Source organism: Cavia porcellus, unplaced genomic scaffold, assembly GCF_034190915.1.
Source record: "Cavia porcellus strain 051 isolate PalLab524CR breed Dunkin Hartley unplaced genomic scaffold, mCavPor4.1 scaffold_12, whole genome shotgun sequence".
Lineage (NCBI taxonomy): Eukaryota > Metazoa > Chordata > Mammalia > Rodentia > Caviidae > Cavia > Cavia porcellus.
The window spans coordinates 50,645,389-50,668,616 of NW_026947495.1; the positions used below are offsets into that span (position 1 = coordinate 50,645,389).

The 23,228-nt window shown below is 34.7% G+C and overlaps 1 protein-coding gene across 14 annotated transcripts in view; it reads left to right on the forward strand.

Annotated features, from left to right (window-relative positions):
• Slc4a10 (solute carrier family 4 member 10) overlaps positions 1–23,228 on the forward strand; it is a 288,459-nt gene that overhangs the window by 171,847 nt on the left and 93,384 nt on the right. For all 14 annotated transcript variants that reach the window (XM_063259159.1, XM_063259164.1, XM_063259163.1 and 11 more), the window contains 2 exons: positions 4,319–4,457; positions 16,123–16,283. In XM_063259159.1, the coding sequence (XP_063115229.1) occupies positions 4,319–4,457; positions 16,123–16,283 (300 nt within the window). The remainder of the gene's footprint in view (positions 1–4,318; positions 4,458–16,122; positions 16,284–23,228) is intronic.

The window sequence follows — 23,228 nt, forward strand, 5'->3', positions numbered from 1 at the left end:
AGAATTGTGACTGTTATTGAAATCACATCTTCTAGAAAAACTTTGAAAATAATAAGCAAGTTTTCATCCTGTAAAAAAGATAAAAAACAAAATACCAAATGATTTGTATATATAGTTCAGTTGTAGAAGATTTGCCTCATCTGCACAAGGTCTTGGGTTTGACCCCCCACTTCTACAAAAACTGACGCCCAAACAAAAACAAGCATGTTACCCAGATAAATTTTTGTAACAGAAGCAATGCAACTAGTCAATGCAATAAAATCAAAGAAATTGCAAGTATATAAAAATATATTTTGGCCATAATTAATATATGAACAATGGTTTCATTCTTTAAAAAGTAAATATTTATTAAGCTGTTGATCTGTATTGAGGCTATAGCAGTGAATAATGCATACCTAATTTCTGTTTTTGTATTTCATACATTTTAGCAGGGAAGATAAGCATTAAATCAATCACTAAACAATAAATTATTAAATTATGATGGAGGTAAATATAACAAGTAATTACAAGTGAGATAAATATAAGATTTTAAATGTAAGAAAATGTAAATTAGATAGCAAGAGCCTCACATAATAGCATATAAATGTGCTTATATGTAGATTTGTATGTATTTTGCAAGGATGATTAGGTAGATGTGTCAAAGTATGTAACATTTAAGTAGAGAGCAGTAAGAGCTACAGAAGAGCAAGAAGAAACTGTACATGTAAAGCCCATGAAGTGAGAAGGAACATGATATTATTAAGAATCCTAAGGAATCATAATTGACCCAGAATGTAGTAGCAAGGGAAAGAGAGACAGAAGATGAGGATAATGAGGCAGGCAGGTGGTCTCAACACAAATATTCAATTATATAGAAGCACAAGTAAATTATATTGTTATGATAATTACTAATTAGAATTATATGCATATTTTCACCTTTACTCTCTGAAACCCCAAATATTAGGATAAAGTAAAGGTATTATCTTATAAGTTAATTAGTAATTTATTGTATGGTTCATTTTCATAAATAAATGTTTAATAATATAGATTTCAATAATCATAATATATTTGTTATTCATTTACTCATTCTCTTGTGTTTTAAAAATGTTTAAAGTATATCAGATATTTACTACAGTAACATTGAGTTTGTGAGATTTTTACCATTATTGAATCTCCTCAGTAATATATATTTATCATTTAGGTCTTTTATGTAATTCAATAAAGTTTTATAATTTTTGTCACAAATCTATTATGTGATTTTGTTTGGCTTATTGCTTGATACCTATTTGTTTCTCAAATAAATGGAATTTTTGTTACCAAAATTTCAAATTACTTTTGCTATTGTATAGAAATACATGAGTTCTATATTTTGGTCTCATACCTTGCAACTTAGAAAACACTTGTAGATAAGCAATCATATAATCTTTAACAAATATAAATGAAAGAGGAAATAATAATAACAAAATTCTCAAGAATTTTTCTTTTTTGTTTAAATCTCAAGAGTGAATTACAGAATTGTGGTTCTTTAGAAGTAGGGAGGTAGTTAGTATTTACAAATAAATTTAAATTTCAATGAAAAGCTTTAAATTCAAATAAATATAAATTTTCTGATGGTGATCATAATGATTTTTGGGAAAGAACACTCCACACATTTCCACATGCCATGAACAATGGTCTATGTGGATTGCACATTCCATGAGCAGAGGCAAATGACTACCTATGTGCCTATATTTTGAATGATGTTTATAGGCGTCAGAGTAGGAGCAAATGCAAGTTCAGCTTGTGAAATATTCAGAGAGACTTCATTATGAATCACATGAATTTCCTAATGTGGCCCCTCCTGTAACACTTCTGATTATATGTGCAACATCTCCTTGCCTTTTGTGCATCTTTCTGTGTTAGAAGTGACTTGATGATCCAGCACAGACCATGATACTCTGATTGATGCTGCTGCTACTGAGTAATAAACTATCTTTTTTCTCATCCAAGAATCTTATGTCTTTTGCCAGCATCCATGAAACTGGCAAGGTAAATATGTATACCCCTCTTTGATGTAAATTTTCACACTTTACCTCATTGAACTAATGATAAATCATTGACAACATTTCATGTGTTTATTTGCAACTCATATTTTTCTCTGCTGAAATATCTGGAAATATTGTACCCATTTTTAATGGAGCTGCTTTGCTTTACTGTTTAGTATTGAGAATGTTTATAAACATTCTAGATATACGAATGTCTTGAACATACAATTTGCAAAAGTGTCCCCCTTTTATAACTTGTTCATATATCTTTAACAATGACTTTCACTGGATGTGTTAAATTTTGATAAGTTTTTATTTATTTTGCTTTTATCAATTAGGTGTTTGTATCAAATTTAAGAGCTCTTTGCTTAAAGATCAAAACGTTTTAGTTCAAGGTTCTCTTGCTTTGCAAGTGGATGTTCAATTTTTCGACACCATTTGTTGAAAAGACACATAGAAAAGGCACAGATAAATGGTATCCTATATTAAATTGCCTTTACATCTTTTCAAAAATATCGATTGCCCCTATGTATTTGGGCTATTTTCCTGGATACTCTTCCTTGTTTAATTGATCGAGGTGTCTCTTATACAACTCTTTTTGCTCTAACAAAGTCCCACAGACTTAGGAAAAAAGAAAACACAGAAATTTATTTCTTACAGTTTGGAATTGGGACACGTGAGATCAGATACTAGCAATGCTGGGTTCTTGTATGGCCTTCTTGGTTGAAAACTCATTTTATCCTTTGCACAATAGAAAAGTAAAGAGTGTTTTCTGGGGCTTATTCTTACAATTCTAAGGATCTATTCTCATGGGTTACTTTTCTCCCAAAAGTGCAACTTTTATGTCAATACATTGAAAATTATGATTTTAACATAAACCTTTAGCCCTTTGCATCGTCTATCCCTGTTCCAGAACTACACTTGATTGATTACTGTGGCTGGGGAATATAGAGGGCTACCAGTTTACTGTGGTTTGACATACAATCTTCATTTTACAGTTGTGCAACAGTGATACATATTCAATAGAAATCTTATTTTTTATTTTAAAGAGAACAAAACAGAACTAAGTAAATCAGAACAAAACAATGCAGGCAACACAGGATTTCAAAACAAGACAATGGGAAATCAACAGTGGCTACCATAATGTCTCTTGTTTTCTTTGAAATAGTTGTCTATATCTTCACACACAATGAATTCAAACAAAACAAAATAGTATAATACCGATTAAAATGAAAGAATGAAAGCATTACAGGTCTTCAAAACCAGACAATAGGAAAATCAACAATGGCTACTATAATGTCTCTTGTTCTTTTCAAAATAGTTGTCCATACAGAAACCCTATTTTGAATTTTGTTTTTTTTCTAATGCAACAATCTGCAGTATGATACTTTTTTCTAACAGAAATAAGATCCTCCGTCCTGCCCATGCTGGGCAATGGCAGTAAGCCATAGCTCCCTCTCAACCACATGAACACAATGGTAAACAATCCGTGTTCTACTCTATTGTTAGACTATGGTGTTCAGTAAGACAGATGTAGTAAGTGCATTTTGGGCTATTTTCAATAACAATGGGTTTATGAAGATGTCATAATTCAAGAAGCATCTGTGAGTCTTAAAATCAGATGGATGGGTTCCTTCAACTTTGTTCTTTTTAAAACCATTTAGCCATTCTACTCCTTTTACTCTGTGTGGATTTTAGTATTACTTGTTCTTATCTACAAAAATTTTTCTGGGAGTTTAGCTGAAATGGCATTACTGTAGATCCATTTGGAGAGGACAATCTCTTGACTATGCTTTTCTAATCCATGGAAACTGAGCATCTATAAAGATGAAGATATTGTAAGTATCTTCATTTAAATAGGTCTTTTTTGATTTCAAATCATTTATTTCATTAGGTTTTACTATAGTTTTCAGAGCACAGATCTTCCACATTTTGTTAAATTTATATCCAGATTATTCTTGAAGCTATTGTAATTGTTTCTAATTTTTCAATTTTAATGTGTATCAGTATGATTAATTTTGTGTTATCTGATATGCTATAATCTTGTTAGACTCACTTCTAGGATTTCTTGGTACATTTAATGGGATTTTTACAGATGTGTGAATATGGACAATTTTGTTTCTTCTCCCCATGATTTCAAATTATGTTACACTTAATGTTATGTTAAATTTACTTTTACTTCTCAAGTCTGCACTGGATGAGGGTGGCAGTATGGATAAAGGAGATGTAAATTTGGGGTACAGTAAAGGTAGTGATTGGGATATTTTAGGTTTTAAAATCATGATATTACATGTTGTGTGTCTGATTTTTCATAGACACTCCATCACAGCGGGTACAGTTTATTCTTGGAACCGAAGACGATGACGAGGAACACATTCCTCATGACCTTTTCACAGAACTGGATGAGATTTGCTGGCGTGAAGGTGAGGATGCTGAATGGCGAGAAACAGCCAGGTGAGGATTTTGGTTGAAGGGTAAAAATTCATTAAAGGATTTTTATGTTCCTAGGAAAAAACCAAGATTTTCAGTACAACAGTTTCATAAACAATTATATTTGCTGTTGATTTTTGAAATTGCTCGTCTGGCCTGGGCATAGCCTATAATGGGATATGGGTCAGAATGAAATCTGAAGGCAGTAATTACAGTAAACAGAGATGCAGAGCCAGCAACAGCTGCAGTCCTAAAGATAAAGAGCAGCATAATTTGTGTGTCATCAACAAAACAATAGAAATCTAAAAGTAATTTACTTGTATCTTTTCAGCTGCTAGCTTATACTCAAACCAGTGATAATGTGTGATAATTTCAGTGTAGGGCTATTTAAAGAGAAAAAACAAGTATGATCAGAAGCTTTAGCTACAGTTTTGGATCTTATGTACTGTTTGGCGGGGATAAAATATTCTGTAATATGTTTCTAGGATATGAGTACATTTAAATACAGTGATTTTCAAAATATCTTTTAAAATATTACCTGTCAATTATAATTAATATTTCTAGGCTGCCATATACTTTATAAATTACTATAAAAATGAATTCAATTGCATGCTTTTCATTCATTCTTGTTCATTTGCTCACTGACATTTAAGGAATATTCATTTTAGGTTATTTGTAATGGATATAGAATGACAACCACAATAGTAAATCTTAGATTTACTTTTAACAACCTGTCTCATGTAGATATGCCACCATTTGTAAATACAACCTAATGAATGCTCTAATACAGGTGTGCATAAGGAACTGTGGAAACACCTTACACCAGTGTTGGCGAACCTTTTAGGGACTATGTGCCCAAACTGGAAGCCAGAATCCACTAATATATCACAACATGCCAACACTGCAATTAAACCTATTAGTGAAATTTTAGTTTAGAAGAAACAACTGTTATTTGATGCTTGCCTGCTGGAGTGACTTGGTTCACATGCCGACATGCCTACTGTGGCAAGCATGCCTTGTACTCTCATTTGTACACTACTCTTACTGTGTGAATACAAAGCACCTGGAGTTTTATTAGAATAACACACTAAGTAGCTCTTAAACAAGAGTTTCAGGGCCTGCATTTCTACCAAGACCCCAACTGACGTCATGTCAAATGCTTTTGGTTGAAGGACTAAACTTTTAGTAGCTATCTTCTAAAGCACAAAGGAAAAGGATAAGGATAGCTTTCCTGGGGCAGGATTCCTGAATTAACCCTTGAAGGCACAAAAACAGAGAAGGGAACTGGTGTAGTACTGGAATGCATGTTCATATAGAGGTGTTATGTTATGCTGTTCTTTCAATGGGCAGCAGCTCTAGTTGTTAAAAACTTTTTTTGTGGAACAAATTCTTTAACGCTATCCAAAATGTGGTGGCTCATTTTGGGCAAATAATAATTGTGTGCATTTGTGACAGTTAATCTGTTTCAGTCTTTTTAAAAAAATTAGTATATGTTTGGTGTACATAATGATTAAATTCCTGAAATCCATAAAACTTTAGAAGATCATAGTAAACTTGTGTCCACATTTAATTATTTGCCTTATTTTTATGCAGCCATTGTCAGTGTTGAATTAAACATTCAACCATGAAAATGAATATAAGAATAATAATAGTTCAATTAATTCTTCTTTACTATATTTTGAGTGGCCTTTGCAACCTCTTTATTTTAAAAATACTAAAAGTAAATAGGAGAAAATCAGAATGGCTATCATCTAGTTTGTCCTTGCTAATGTTAAAAAATAAAACTAATAACCATCAACATTTGAAATTTAAAAAGTGTAGGGTGATAGAAAACAAAAAGCATTCCTCTATCTTTATTAACAATATCTTTCTTCAAAAGTCCTCATTATTTTTGTTTCCAAAAAATTTAGTATGAAGATCAATATATGAATACTTCCCCTTTTTCAATTTATGCAATAAGGATTATATAATATACAGGGTTCATATATTGCTTTTTAGATTTAATAATGCATCTTAGTGATTTTATGTAACACTTATTAAAAGTTTATACAGTCTTTCCAGTGACTGCACAGCACACAATTATGTGGATAAACTTCATGTATTTTGTTAATCTTGTTGGATATTTAGGTTGATTTTTTCCATTACATTGATATAATGATCATATGCATACATTTTACAGTGTTCTGTAGATATGTAAAATACATTCCTAACAGTGGAATTTTACATATGAAAGAATGCCAACATTTTTGATTGTTATAGATTATGTAAATTACTTTGGTAAAGTGTTGTGGTAATTTTCATATCCATCGACAGTGTGTTAAGAGTGCTTATGTACCCCAGTTTTTGTCACACTAAGTCATCAAACTGGTTTTGTTTCATATATAACATAGATCTCATTTTTAAAATGTATTTTGTTCAATTATTAGTGAAGTTTGAAATCTCTTTGTATTTTTACTTTTCTTGTTGACTAGCGAGTAGTTGATTTTTTTTACTTGACATCAAATCCAAATTTTTTCTCTATTTGTCTTTTTGAATATTATTTATGTATTTAGTGACGACTAAAACCAGGACTTTGTTCTAAGTTGCATTTCCTCAGCAAACTGCCTCATTTAAAAATTAAAACATTTTTCTTGGGGCTGGGGATTTAGCTCAGCGGCATAAATGCCTGCCTTGTAAGCACATGGTCGTGAGTTTAATCCCCAGTACTGATAAAAAAATTTTTTTTTCTCTTTTTTATTGTATGTTTACAATCATACAGATTGTGTTTATTGTAGATAGTTGGCACATGTGCACAATATATTCTTTTTAAGTTCCTTTTCTTTTTCTCCCTTTCATCTCTTGGTCTTCTTTCCATTTGCAAAAGATTTACTTCTGTTTCCTTTCATCTACCTTTTATTTTGCTCTTTACCTATACTTTGGATTGCTCATATTAGAGAAATCGTAAGATATTTAAGGTTGGGTATCTGATATATTTCACTTAATATTATTGTCTCTGTTTCTTTCTTATCACTGAGACACTTGAGATACTTGGCACCTGAATTTACAGGACAAGTTTATTTTCGCTCACAATCTGTGGAGGTTTCAGTCCATAGTCCATTGCTCAAAGGCAAGGCAGCTTGCTAGAAGGGTATAACAGAAAAGAAACTACTCACACCATGGAAGGGATCAAAGGAGATAATGGATTAATCCACTGATGTGGATCATGTCTCCCTAATCCAGTCACCTTCCAAAAGGCCCACCTGTGAGCTCATGAAGCTTTGGAAGGCATCTAGACATAAACCATAGCAATTATGTTTTCAAGGTGCATCCATTTAAATTTATTCTTCTTTAAAGCAGAGTAGTATTCCACAATGTACAATGTATAATATCACCTTTTTTTTTTTTTTTTTTTTGGTCTTTAGTGACAGGGTCTTGCTATGTAGTTCAGGCTGGCCTTGGGCTCACTTTGTAGCCCAGGCCGGTTTTGAACTTGCAACAATCCTCATGCCTTCACCTCCCAAGTGCTGGAATTACAGGAGTGCACAACCACACCTGGCAGTAATATCACATTTTAAAAATCCATTTGTCTATTAATGAACACATAAACTACTTCCAAGATTTAGCTATCATGAATTGTTCTGCTATAAGCATAGCTTTGCATGTGTCACTGTAATATGTCTTTAACTCTTTTGGGAAGATAGTAAGGGAATAGCTGGGTTGATTAAAATTTCTATTTGTAGTTTTTTGAGGAATCTCCATACTTATTTCCAAAATGGCTGTACCAGTTAACATTCCTGTTAGCCCTGTTAGAAGAGTTCTGTTTTCATTGCAGTCTTGTCAAAATTTATTATTTGATTTCTTGATGATTGCCATTCTTGCTGGAGTACTATATAATCTAACTATTGTTTTAATTTATCTTGCTTTAATGACCAGTGATATTTATTACTTTTTCATGTACTTATTGACACTTTTGTTTCTTGTTGGAAATGTCTATTCATTTCATTTGCTCATGTTTTGATTGGGTATTTTATTACGGTGTCTTTTTTCTGAATTCCTTATGTATAAGATATTAGTCCTCTGTAGAGGAACAGCTATCAAGACTTATTTTCCATTCTGTAGGTTGTCTCTGCACTTCATTTTTTTGTTTCCTTTGTTGAACAGAGCTCTTTAATCTGATATAATCCCATTTATTTACTCTTGTTTCTTGTGCAATTGGAGCTCTGCTCAGAAAGTGATTGCCTATGCTCATGGCTTGAGAATTTTATCTATTTTATTTTCCTGCAGGTTCCTTTTTTCTATTTCAATAGTTAGATCTTTGATCCATTTTTATTTTAATTTAGTACACGATGAGAGATAGGGCTGTGATTTCAACTTGCTGCATGTGGATAACCAGTTTTCTCAGCACCATTTGCTATAGAGGCTGTTTCCTCCAGCATATGTTTATAGTCCTTTTGTCAAAGATCAGATGGCTGAAGGTATCTGGGCTGTTTCTGCATCCTCTGTTCTGTTACACTCATCCACATGTCTGTTTTTGTGCCAGTATCAAGCGGCATTTATCACTGTAGCTTTGAGTATAACCTGAAGTCAGGGATTGAGGTGCCCTTGTGCCCTTGTACCCAGGGTTGCTTTGCTCTTCTAGACCTCTTTCTGCTCCAGATGAATTTTAGAATTACTTTCTCTTGGTCGGTGAGGAATGCTATTGGCATTTTGATCAGATTTGCATTAAATCTGTATATTGGTTTTGGAAATATGGCCATTTTGACAATATTGGTTTTTCCTATCCAGGAACAGGGGATATTTTTCTATTTTCTGATGCCTTCCTCGATTTTCTGTTTAGAGTTGTACAGTTTTCATTGTAGATGTCTTTAATTTCTTTCATTGGTTAGGTAAATTCCTGAGTAACTTTTTTCTGATGCTACTAAAAATAGTACTGGCTTCCTAATTTCTTTCTCACTAAGTTCACTGTTGTTATGCAAGAATGTTCTTGATGTTTTGAGTGTTAATTTTATATTTTGCTGCATTGCTGAATTTTGTTATGAAATCTAGCAGTCTTTTGGTGGAATTTTTTGGGTCCTCGGTGTAAAGGATCATATTACCTGCAAAACCCAATAATTTTATTTTTCCCTTTTTTTAACTTTTTAAGATGAGATTTTTTATGCTGCTAAGCCCTGCTTCAGCCTCCAGGAGTGTGGGTATTACTTTAAATTGATGGTACATAATTATTTACTACCTTTTCAAATAAAATTTTTACAAAAATGAATAAATTTTACTCAGAATACTTTTTATTTTATTATTTTAAATATAAAACTAGATTTAAAAGTTTTCATATAACTTGGTCAGTTTCAAATTTAAAAACTTTTACCTCAATCCTCTCCCCAACCAAACTGTACATAATAGCTATCAGGGAGTTTTACAAATACATAGTACATGTTGTTCTTTATTTGGTGACAGGTAAGAATATGTGATCATCTTTCCCACAGATCAGTAATATAACTTTTGTTCTTTCATGGTCCGAAGGTTATTGATAAGTATGTTAGAGGATACATATCATCATTTAAGGCCAGGAATATTTGTCCCCACAGACATAGGATATACGAGTTTCTGGAAAAAGGAAGGAGATTTGATAGTTGTAATAATTAGACAACTCAGGTCAGAGTTTCTTTAACCTACAGCCATCAAGTACTTTTTTTAAAGCAGTGTTTTTTTTTTTTTTTACTGTCATTCTTCATAATAGAACAAAGAGTTAAGATATATATATATATATATAAATATATAATCATGCACAATTCCATTATTCTAAGAATGATTGGTGACTTTTCACCTTCTGCATCAAATAGTTAGATATTCCTTTTTATCTTGAATTTTCTCATAAGTTACAGAAGCTTTGCTAGAATCCAAATCTTTCACTCCATCACAGTTGGACAGGTAGGCTGTTACTGTGTTATGATGAATTAACCTGTATAATAAACTTATATAAACTACCAGAATGTCTTTCTAAGTACATTCTATTTAAATGTACTATTTCTGAGTGAAAGATATGATCTAGTTAGTTATTGGCTTTCTGTAACAATGTTAGATAACAACTGTATTTGAGACCATGCATTTAGAACCTTATGCATGGTACAGCTGTTTGAGATCCAGAGAGACATCTGATGAACACTCAAATTAGTAACAGACATTGAAGAGGAGGATGGATGAAATTTTGGCTGAGATGCAACATTTTAGTGAAAAACAGAATAAATTTATTGGACCTAGAAGTTTAGTGGCTTTTAAAGTAGCAGAGTGCTTGCTTTGGCAGCACACATGCTAAAGTAGCAAAAATAATTTTGTTCATCCTAAAAGGCTAATGAGTTAAATCAAGAATCTGTTTGATTTTTCAAGTGCAATTTACCTCTAATACATAATTAGCATAATAACTTGAAGAATATTTTCCTTTTGCTTAGTATTCAGGTGGGATTAATAATTGTCTTCCCTGGTTATAGACATAAAAATGATATTTTATCAACACACAGCACCTGTCACATATGACATCTTGAATAATTCATGCCTACTATTGTTGCCAAATAAAACTTAAGCAAAGTTTTAGATATTGAAGCTAAAAATTTGAATCATAATTATTTAATAAATGTTTGTAAAAACCAGCTGTTCACTTTTTAAAATTATAAGAAGCATTTGAAAAGGCTAATGAAATGAACACAAAATGTTCTGCTTATAAATAACATATAATGTTATTAATATAAAAATGAGCAAGGCTACCACAGCTGTCTAATGGTGGAGACACGTTTGACTCACTGTAGTTTGACTCACTGTGGTTGCCTTTAAAAATGTTTGCTGCAAATTGGCTCGTAAGAAGCAAAGCGGAAGGTAGCAGTTAAGCCTCTGTTACATACAGGGTCATGGGGAAAAGGAGTATTACATCAAAATAACAACCGTGAAAGTATTTTATACTCAAAACTAGTAAATGTTCAAGAAACTTGGGTTTTTTCGTGATGTGAAGTATGGAGATATATGAATTAAGAAGAACTAATGTCTATAAACAGTGAGTTTGGATGTATTTTACCTCCCCTTAAAATGGCTATAAATTTGTTCTTATTGCAAAAGTTATTCTTTGGCTTCATCTTAGTCCTATTTGTCCTTCCATCTGCCATGTCTCCACCTTTCCTAAAATATCTGTTCCTTTGAATCATATATTACTATTTCAAAGGCATACATTTTGTGATACAGGAGCTCCTTTCTGTTTGAGTCAAATTAGAGAATAACAATTCCTAGAAAATTGAGTTAGTGGTAGTAAAATACAAAGAAAGAGCTAAGTTCTCTAGGAAACATTTATTTGTAATAGACAAAAGAGTTTTCTTTTGTGGATTCTTAATATGCATGTCATACAGTAGTTTATCATCCACTTAAGTCTCCAAGACTGCATGAAACTCCTATTTAAATTAATACTGTTTAGTAGAAAGAGACTTCAGTCAGTTAAGCATGGATGAAAACAGACCCAGACATCGTGGAAGAAATGAAAATAACCTGCTCAGTCTTTCATTCCTCCCTTTCCCCTTATAGAAAATGTCATGTAATTGGTCTACAATTTTTATTTCATTTTTTCATCATCCGTCACATCTCATTCATATTCTGAGAATTTTGTTTGCTTTGGTTTGCTATTCAAACAAATGTCACAAGAGTTTACTCAAAAACTGGAACACATTGCAGCCCTTTAGATCATTAACTGTGATCAGACATTTTGCAACTCACAGTATATTCAGTGACTAAAAAATCTTGAAACAAGACCTAGTGTGTTCCCAGACCTGCTAATTTCTCTCTTTGAAGGATGAAATGGGTGACAAAAAAAGAAAAGAGAGATATACTTATGTGATATATATATATATATATATATATATATATATATATATAGTTTTATAATATAGCCTCTAAAACATGCATTTAAATATCTCTTAATGCTTTTGGCATCATTCTGCAGTTGGCATAAAGCATTGAGTCTTGAAATGTTTGGTATCTTTAGTAACTTGATATTTGTAACTTGTGGGTTCCTTTTTATGGAAAGTACCTTCTGTCTCCTATAATATTCATGAAACCTGTGGTTACATCAAACCATCCATGCATGTAACTTATATTTGGTCATTTTAACTCTCATACTGCTTAAAACTTCTAGCCAATCTCTTTTTTCTAATAGAACTGTCCCACACCCAGATTTGAAATAAATTATTATAAAGGAAACAACACACCTCTTGGATTTATTTTTAAGGTATTTCACAACACCGTAAGTGGTCTAGCTAATTCTGACAGAGAAAAACCTATAAAATGGAGAAAGGATTGTCTTTTCAATGTATACTGCTGGTTCAGTTAGATATCTCCAGGCAAAAAGAAATTTAATCTTATCTACACTTCACAGCAAAATGGAAACTAATTCAAATTAAATCATAAATTTTAATACAAAAAATAAAGCTATAAAATATAGGATAAAATCTTCAGTAGCTAAGCCTAGGTAATAAGTTTTCACATGTGACTACCAAGCACAATTCATAAAAAAATTCATAAACAGTCCTTCACCAAAATTAAAAATTTGTGGACCATATATTTAGCTCAGGTGTGCAATGTCTGCCTGGCAAGCATGAGGTTCTGAGTTCAATTCCCAGTTCCTTCCCCACCCAAACTAAAAGTCTGTGCTGTAAAAGAGCATATTCAAGGCTAGGGATATAGCTCAGTAGCACAGGGACTGGCTTTTTTGTTTGTTTGTTTCTAAGTTTGTGAGTTTGATCCTTGGTATCAGAAAAACAAAAACTAAACCAAACAAACCAAACCAAAAAAAAAAAAAAAGCCTATTCACAAATTTAAAAGACAAGCTACAAACAGGGAGAAAATGGTAGAAAATGTTTTCAAACCATTTATTCAACAAATGTAATACATAGAGAATATATAATCAATTTTTAAGTTGAACTGTATAAGAATAAATCATTATTGAGCAAAAACACAAAAATATATTTCATCAAAAATGAGAGATACATGGCAAATAACACATAAAAATATATTCAGCATCATTAATCTTTAGGGAAAGGTAAATTAAAATTGCTATGATTTATACCTATATACCTACTAAAATATATAAAATAAAAAATAGCTGTAATAATAAGTGCTGGTAAGGGTATAAAAAACCCGGATCTTTCATATATCCTTGATATAAACATAGAATAGTAGCATCACTCTAGAGTATGCATAACAGATTTACTTGTGATGGCAAAACCTGTGAATAACTTAAATATTCCTAAATTCTGATACGTTATCCAGAAATCATACATGAAAAACATTTTTTTCCAAAGAAAAGTATGTGTTTTTTCCTCAAATACTACTATACCCTTTTATAGCCCTAAGACTTCACTACTCACAGACTGAAAACTAGATTGAATCCTAACTTGATTCTTTAATTAAATATCACTAGCTTAAAGGCTGCTATGTAGTATTTGTTTTGCTTCTTTTGTCTGACAGTCATGTCAGTAGTATATAAATGCCAAAAGATTTAGGAACAGCTGCATCTACATGTCTGGTGCTCTTTGTGAAAAGTTTCATTTAAGCCAGTCCCCAGAATATGATGTTCAGCCTGACAAAGGAAAAACATCCATTTTAAATCTAGCATAGTAGATAATAAAGAAAAATGTAACCAGTATATAAAGAAAAGAAGAGGAACATTTTTCAACTTGGAATTGGTTTCAGAAATTGGTGAAAATCAATTGTTTTTGCTCTAGCCATTTGTATACATCTTTGAGCTGAAAAGGACTGTAATAAATTTAACACAAGCAATCCCTATTATGACAGGAAATGGGAACAGATTTTGAGGAAAAACAAATTAAAAACAACTTGGAGTTGAATACTAGTTTGGCTAAGTGATTATCATGGCTCAGTTAGTCCACGTGCTGAGTTTGTCTCATTTTTATTCAGTTGAAAAAACTAGCCAAGAGAAGTTGGAAGACTTTCCTTTGGTTTTGTGGTGGTTTGGCTGGAGCGTTTGGATAAAACCTAAATTTCTTTTTATTTTCAACTAGTTCAAGGCACCATCACCAATAGTACTCCATCTTACATTGTCCATCAAGATGTTGATCCACTGTGATATTTCGATGCCTTAATGGTAACTTATTTTTGGTACTGGGAATTGAACTCAGGACCTTGATTTGCCAGGCAGGTGCTGTGCCACTGAGCTATATCCGCAGCCCCTCATCATTAAAAAGGTGAAAGATTTATGTTATCTGAAGAGAAACTAGAACTTGTTCATCTGTCACACTAATTTTACACATTGGGCCGATATTATTGATTGCCATGTTATAGAAAAGGAGCTGGGGGTGTTTATTCTGATATTTAAATAATTCAGTCTGGAAGACACACACATATAATTTCTGCTCTGACCTTATTGACCAGCACAGTCTTATCACATGGAGTCACCCAGTTATCAGTTACCAGTGGTAATGCCCTAAATTCAGTAGAAAGGACAGAAACCATTTATGGCTCAGCAACAATACTCATGATCACCACATGATACATGAAGCATTATGTCCCTGTAACAGTTGTTGATAAATTTGAAGAATAAACAATATGAAAGCTGCTGTGAATTAGTATTGTTTTATTAAATTGCTGGCCTTAAAAGACACTATCAGTGATTTAGGATAGCTTATAAGTTGTTCTAACTTATGTTTTCTGTTGGCATATTTGTTTTATCACATAAAGTTTTGGCAGTTGTAGCTGTTCTTTCCCATTAGTTTCCTGTTCATCCAAGATAATGCTTTCTTTTGATCCTTCCCAAACTCTAGGGACAGATTTATAACTTTCTTGATTTTTTTTGCTACTCTGGATATAATCATTCTGACAAATTCTGTTGGCTAGTTAATTTTGGCAGATCTGTTTGATTCTCTGTCTAGTTACTCTCACATATTTATCATTTGATTAGATTTAAATAATAGTAATATATCATGTAGAGAACTTATAAGATATTACTTGGAGAGAGGAAATATTTTTCCAAATGGCTTAAAGCAGTATGATTAGGGGAATGGTGGGGAATGGGAAAACAAAGGGGCAATTTAGGCTGGGGTTAATTTCAAATGGTGGAATTAAATTAATCATCTACTAGGATTAGCATGCGAGTCCATAAAGAGCTAAATGATTCCTGCCAGAGTAGTAAAAACCACTGGTTTATCTTTATCTCTCCTGTTCATCTTTCTCATAAGCAATGGCATGTATGTATTCACTCTAAGAAGGTGGTTGTCTCCTAGTGGGCAGGACAATACTATAATTCTTCTGTTTTCATCCCTGGTTGGAACACTGAGCAAAAGATGTCTGAGCAAAAGGTGTTTGATTTCCCTCAAACAAGCCTTATAAGGATGTTTCCTATAGAAATAGGCCCCAAATTATGCTACATTACTCACAGATCCAATGGGAAAATTACCAAGAAGTAAAATACTCAAGTTTAAAATTTCCCCATAAGCAAAAAGGAGTATTTTTTTTCATTTTCATTTTCAATTACTATTGACTTTTCATAAAAAAGGTATTCTTTCTCTCTCTCTCTTTTAGTTCTACAACAGAATCATGGTGACTTCTGGTTAAATATTTTTTATTAAAATGCTTCTCCAGAGCTAGGCCTTCTATTATTCTGACTGCAGGTCATTCATTTGTAATACAGCATGCAATGTATTGATAAGACTGTTTGTCTGTGTAGGTGGTTGAAGTTTGAAGAAGATGTGGAAGATGGTGGGGAGAGGTGGAGCAAGCCATATGTGGCTACTCTTTCATTGCACAGCTTGTTTGAGTTGAGAAGTTGTATTCTGAATGGAACTGTGTTGCTGGACATGCACGCTAATACTTTAGAAGAAATTGCAGGTATATCTTTTTTCTCCTGGGTCTATTTCATTCTCATGGATTCATTTGATGTTTGTTACTCTTTTCTTTATAATTCCATATATATGTGAACTTTAAAATATAACATTGTATGATAAGTGTATCTTAAAAATCTGGGGTCTTAAAAGTTATTGTCTCCTGTTTTATCTTGTGTAGAGACACAAGAACTCAAATGTCAGAGAAATATGATCTTTCCTGCCATGGAGAAGTGAGGAGTAAGAACTTAGAGACTCTGATCAACATTCAATATTCATTGTTTTTCATTATCATATTTAGACTATTACTATTAGAAAATTGAAGGAAGAAAGCATTCTCAGCTAGAGAGTGATTTTCCAATATTTTAATAGAAGAAATAACTATATGAAAAATTTCAGTAAATAGGAAAAACATTGATTTGGAATTGACACAGAAAGATGTCCATTTATTTTAAAATGAATTAAGACTTGCATTCCAAGGCAAGCGAAATGATGCACTCCCAGGTGATACGTGTTTCATGATTTGATATGATGTTTAGTTCTAGGATGAGTGACTTATGTTCAAACCTTGAAATTTAATTATGACTATGTAACAAAAGCAATTATATTTACAGAATAAATTGCTGCTAAGGAAATAGAGTCAAAGGACTCCTGTATCTTTCAAAGTGGAAGACCAACATATTACAGTAAAACAAAATCATATAAATATGCATAAATTGATTTTTAAAGTATAAATGAAGTTATTAATGGAAAATTTGAAAAACAAATTTTGAGGAAAATTCTTAAAATATCCTGCTTTGAGAAAAAAGGTCCTTCTATATGAGAGTTGTCTGTGATGCCAAAGAACTTAAAGGAGACGTCAACATTTTCATTGTATTGTAGGGATGAAAAAAATCTTAGAACTATGTTTGTGTATGTTCCTAAAATCAGAAAAAAATAAAGAATGCATTTAATTATTGTTAAAAATTAATGTTAAAAATAGTATTGTTTAAAATAATGTGTCTAATTTATTCTTTAAATAGTACCATGAGGTAAGTGTCTATATTAGTTATCTTCCCACTGCTGGGACAAAAATTCTTGACACAATATAAGGAGGAAGGTTTATTTTGGCTGAAGTTTTCAGAGGATTCAGATCATGATTAGTTGATTGTAAAACAGGAAAGGCACAGTGGAAAGATACAACAGAGGAAAGAGTGGACAAAAAAGAGAGAAGACCAAAACAGAGAGGGGTTGGGGAGAACAATTCACCTTCCAGTTTATCCTGCCAGTGACCCACCTCCTTTTACCAGACACTACCTTTTCACTGTATTTTCAGTTTTGAAAATATCAATGAATTAATATTAGAAACCTTTTCACAGCACCAGCTATCAGGATCCCTGTAGTGAGTCCCCAGTATCGGGCTCAGAGTTACTGCCTAAGGCAGAAAAAAAGAGCAAGAGACAAAATAGGGGTGCAGGCAGAGATCTAGGATGACTAGCTGTTCTCAGATCACTCAGAACCTTGGTATTTATTCACTACATCTGAGTCAAGGTCAGTGAGTGAACAGCGGTGGGTACTTCCTGGAACAGTAATGTGGATACAGCAGGCTAGTGGGAACAAAGCATTCTTGTAAGGACAAAGACAGAGAGGAGGGCAGTAAGGAAACAGTAGTTTCCCCAGATGCTTGTTATCTCCAGTCCTGTGCGTGCCACAGCAGTCATCAGCTCTAGGGCTTCCAGCTGTGACCAGAAAAGAGCAGGTGTGTCTGTCTTCTAGTCCAGCTCAAGCACAGGACAAGAATGAGTCTGGATGTTTCAATTTACAATTTGTGGTTCCCAATAGATGAGTCCACCGATGAATACATTGTCTCCATGATTCAATCAATTTCCAAAAGCCCCATCTGTGAACACATGAGCTTTTGCCAGAATACTTAAGATCTAATCCATACAGTGCTGTTTCCAGATTGCCCCATATTCTAAGGACCTCTGACTTCCAGCCATCGTTCCTTCTCTTATATTGATATAAAAATACTTGGTCATTCCAAAATAACATTTAGATTATTTTCCTCTAGACTTCTGTAAAACATTAATACTTCAGAACCTGTGTATTCACAAAGTACTAGGTTTAGCATTCCTAAACTATTAGATCAAGGTGTCTAGAAAAAAGAGATATCTTGAAATAGATGCTGTCAAAATTTTAATGGTTTGATCAACTTAAAATATTTATTGTGGCCTTTTTTATGTATAGACATACATCAACATATACATGTGAAGAACAACAAATATAGAAATATGTCTTTACTCTTATTACTAAGGTGATGCAGAAATCTTGATCTACCTGCACCCATTTTGTTAAATAAAGCTGTAGTTATGCTGTTCTTTGCCACTGAACTCAACTAAATTATATGATTTGTTGTTAAACTGAAACTTTTGTAAATGTGCTAAAAAACAACTTGCTACATATATAACTATGGTCATCACAAATACCTAATTCAAGGAAGAAACAAAACTCATACCATCAGTACCCAAAACTTATTTTCTTGTTGAACTATTCTTTGACACTGGCGGATACACATTCATATAGTGTAACCACACCCCAACTATGTACGTAGCACATTAATGCACGTCCTCATTAATAAATGTACTAGTGCATAACATGTAACATAAGATATAAATCATCAGACATTTAATTAACATTAAATCCTCAACCCCACGGATATAAAGCAAGTACAATAAACCTTGAACGTACATAAACCATTGCAATCCTTTACTTCACTTTAACTTCTCAACAATATGCCTATTCAATTCCAAAATCCTGTGATTCTATATTACGTAATACATTCATTCCATCTTTAGGCATGTCCCATCAAATCAATTAAGTCCTTGTCAATACGACTATCCTCTTCCCATGATCAACCTCTTAATCTACCATCCTCCATGAAACCAGCAGCCCACTAGAGAGGCTCACCCCCAGCCCATAACATGTGGAGAGTTTCTACTAAAGATTTTTAAGAGACATCTGGTTCTTACTTCAGTGCCATAACACTAAGATCACTCACTCGTTCCCCTTAAATAAGACATCTCGATGTACTAATGTCTAATCAGCCCATGACCAACATAACTGTAGCTTCATGCATTTGTTATCTTTATTTTGGGGGATGATGTGACTATCACCATCAAGACATGGTTTCAGTCACTTTAGTTGTAGCTGGACTTATGAATGAAGTATTCTTACTCCACATGAAGAGATTTCAGTGGCAATTCTTTTAATGCTTGAAGGCCATAATTTTATGTACATATACATATACATATACATATACATATACATATACATATGAGTGCATACATGTGCCTGTACCTGACCCTAACAAGCTTATCTTGTTGTAACTTCACCACCCTATAAATAAGACAGGACCTCAGACTCTGGAGATTACTTCTTTGGGGTTTACTAGCATTAAAATTTCCTTTCTTCCGAACTCCTGGCTACTATTGATTCAATTTTTCCCACAACAATTTCTGGTGCATTGGAACCCCTGGATTTCTGAATCACAGTAAGGCATCCTGGGTTTTTGTGTTTTCCTGATAGTCAGCCCATCCCAAATCAAGGATGGAAGTGGAGCACGGTCATCTTCTAGCCAGTTTCTGTTTTCTGGGTTGAAGGTGGAATGTTTTAATCTCTGGTTGAATGTGTGAGTGAATGTACATCATCCCAGGTAAACCCAGCTGCTTCAGATGGCCAGTTCTGTACCTCCACAGCTTTGAGCTATGGAGTTCGAATGGGTTTGTTCTATAGTTCCATGGTCTATCATTTGGTTCAGTGGTGGCTCAAACCTCTGTAATGGGGGTCAGAGACCTGGCCTATGGATACAGCTGTACCTATTGCTAAGATAGACCTCAGTCCCCGATAGAGGAGTGGCTCTTCAAGCATCAGACTGATTTTCTACCAAAGAGGGCAACCCCTTTGTCTGTCTCTTTTTTTCTGAACAAGGTAACACCACATACACATAGGGAGATAGGATGGGATCTAACTAGTCAAAACTTATAATTCTGGAATATATATCTTAAAGAATTTTTTAAAAGGCTTTTTTTCTAATGATTACAAAGTTAAAATGAAACAACTGGCTCTGTTCTTAAACAAGACTCCCTGAACAAAACCCCATTTTTCCTGAGGATTCCTCCTTGGCAGATGTATCATTGCTTATTGGCTACCATAGCTGCTGCCAGAGCATACAGTTTCACCAGACCAGTCTGGCTCCTCTACTCCCAAACAACTGGACTGGTACCAGCCACCAGTCCTTCTGTTGCCAGCCTTCTGCAAGTTCATCTGATACCACACTAGCCTGCCTCTCCATCCCCAAGTCCAAAGAGTCCAGTCAGTCATTGCCTGTGATCCCACTGGAGACTTCTTCTCTACACCTGCCCTTAAATGCCTATCCTGGCCAGACGTCATCATCTAATGCCCACCTGAGATGACTGTCAGCAACTCCTTCTGACTCTGTACAGCAACTGAAGAATGCTACTGAATTTTAACAGAAGCTTAGAACTGATTGGAGGGAGAAGTCCCCTCTCTCACTGTCAACCCTGATAGCTGGGTTACTTCAGTCTTTCCAAATGACTGCTCGACCTGGGACTGTAACACCATGAGAGAAACAAAGCAATCCACAGATATTGTCAAGTGTTTCTCAAAGGCATCAAAGAGAGGGGCAAAAAGCCCATCAGTATGTCAAAAGTTACTAATGCTACTCAGAAGCCTGATAAAAGCACCTCAACTGTCTATGAGAGACTCTGTAAAGCCTACAGCATCTACACTCTTGTTTGGCCCTGAGGCCCCAGAAAATCTACAGATGGTTGATGCAGCCTGCATTGCACAAGAAGCACTTGCTTACCACAAAAAAATTCAGTCTGATAGATGACCATACCTTCTGGTCAAAGACCAATATGTAAGATGTAATGGCTATAGACTAGAAAAATAAATGCCCAATCAGACTGAAAGACAAGAATTCTCAAAATCATCAACCTGGATCAGGACAACCCTTTCATCAGTCTAATAGACTCAGATGAGGCCAGACCAGGTTCTTTTCTTCTGCTGAGTTACTAGGAAATCATGGTCCATGTCCATATGGGGGCCAACCTATGCCTTTTCTGGTAGACAGTGGAACAGAACACTCTAATTATCCAAACTATTGCCCCTCTGTCAGGAAGGTTACCATCAGTGGGGCAGCTGGAACTCCTGTCTCTTGCCTCTTCTGCCAGGTATGAACTTACAGTCTTGGAGGAAATCAGATTATATGAGTTCTTCTATTTGCTGGTGTGCCTAATCTCACTCCTGGGGGAGAGACTTCCTGTCTAAATTAGGGACCACCGTCACCTCTCCAGGGTAATCTGCTTCTCTGTCCTTCCACCTCCACAGTCACTTCCTGCTTGCTGTCATGGACCTCCAAGAGGGAAAATGGCAGTTGCTGAACACTCACAGATGAAACCGACCCAGAACTTCCTAAGAGCCTCTTCCCCTGAGGTTGGGCTGCCTGCATCAAGCAGTCCTTTGTGCCATGAGAGGCTTGACTAGAAATTCAACCACAATTCAACCACACATCCAAAGGCTTCAGAACTGCGAAATACTCAGCCTGTCAAACCTCCTGAAGTAAACCTCTTCTGCCTGCCGAGAAACCCAGTGGAGAATATCATCCAGTTCAGGATCTCTGAGCTGTCAGTGCTGCTGCAGTTGCCCTCTGTCCTGAAGCCCCAAACCCGCATACTCTCCTCAATCTTCTGTCACCCACAGTCTGCCAGTACACACGTCTGGTCCTAAAGGATACCTTTTCTATCATATCATGTCAGCTAGCCCCTCTTCACCTTTGAATGAAGAAACCCCAGTTCTGGATTCAAAAGTCAACTGATTTGGACTCACCTCCCCAAAGATTTAAAACTCACTGACCCTCTTTGGAGAAGTCCTCAAAGCTGGTTTCCCAGCACAGAGTATCTCTGCACCCTCTTCTAATAAGTTGATAATCTTCTGGCTAGTGACACGCAAGCTGCTTGCTGGGAATGCACAAAGCTCTGATGCAACATCTGACAGAAACTGGCTACAAAGTATCTTGGAAAAAGGCACAAATCTGCAATCAGAAATCAGATTACTGGGATGTGACTAAAACCAGAGACATTGCCCTTGGACTGGAAAGAAAAGAGACCATATGCCCCATTTTGGTTTCAATCATAGGGAAAAAAAGTGAGACCTCTACACAATGGCTTGTCTAGAAAAGACTCTGGTGCTTTTGACTAAAACCCAAGACAAGAAAAAGCCTTCAATGACATTTTAAAACCCTTCTCTATAGTCCTAGCCTTAGGAATTCCATGTATTACTCATCCAAACAACAACATGTGGCTACAAAGATGCTTACTTAGACTGTCAGCCCCTAGTAGTACCCAGTGGCCTACCTGCCAAAGCAGTTGGATTCAGGTTCTGAGGCTGCCCCTCTTGCCTCCATGCTCTGGCAGCCACTGTTCTTCTGATCAAGAAAGCTGACAAACTCACTGTAGGCCGAGACTTAACCAACCAGGTGCTACATGCTGTAATGGAACTCCTGAATAACCACGGACATCTCTGGCTCCCCAACAGCCAAATCACTCAGTACCATGGACTCTTATACAAAATCCTTGCCTGATTCTTTTGACAGTAAAACCTCTCAATCCTGCTATGTACTTGTCCACTAAGTTAGGCCCTCCAAACAGTGACTGCTTGGCCTTAACTGATTAGCTGTTCTTGAGTCAACCAGATTTAAGGAGATCCCCGTAGTGTCCCCTAAAAGATGCAGAAGTACACCCTGTTTACAGATGGAAGCAGCTCTGTTAGGAATGGAGTCTAACAGGCTAAATATGCTGTGATCATCTTGGACAAAGTTATTTTGGTCAAAGCTCTCTCACAAAGATGGTCTGTACAGCAAGCTAAACTGTGGGCCATCAACTGTTCTGAAACG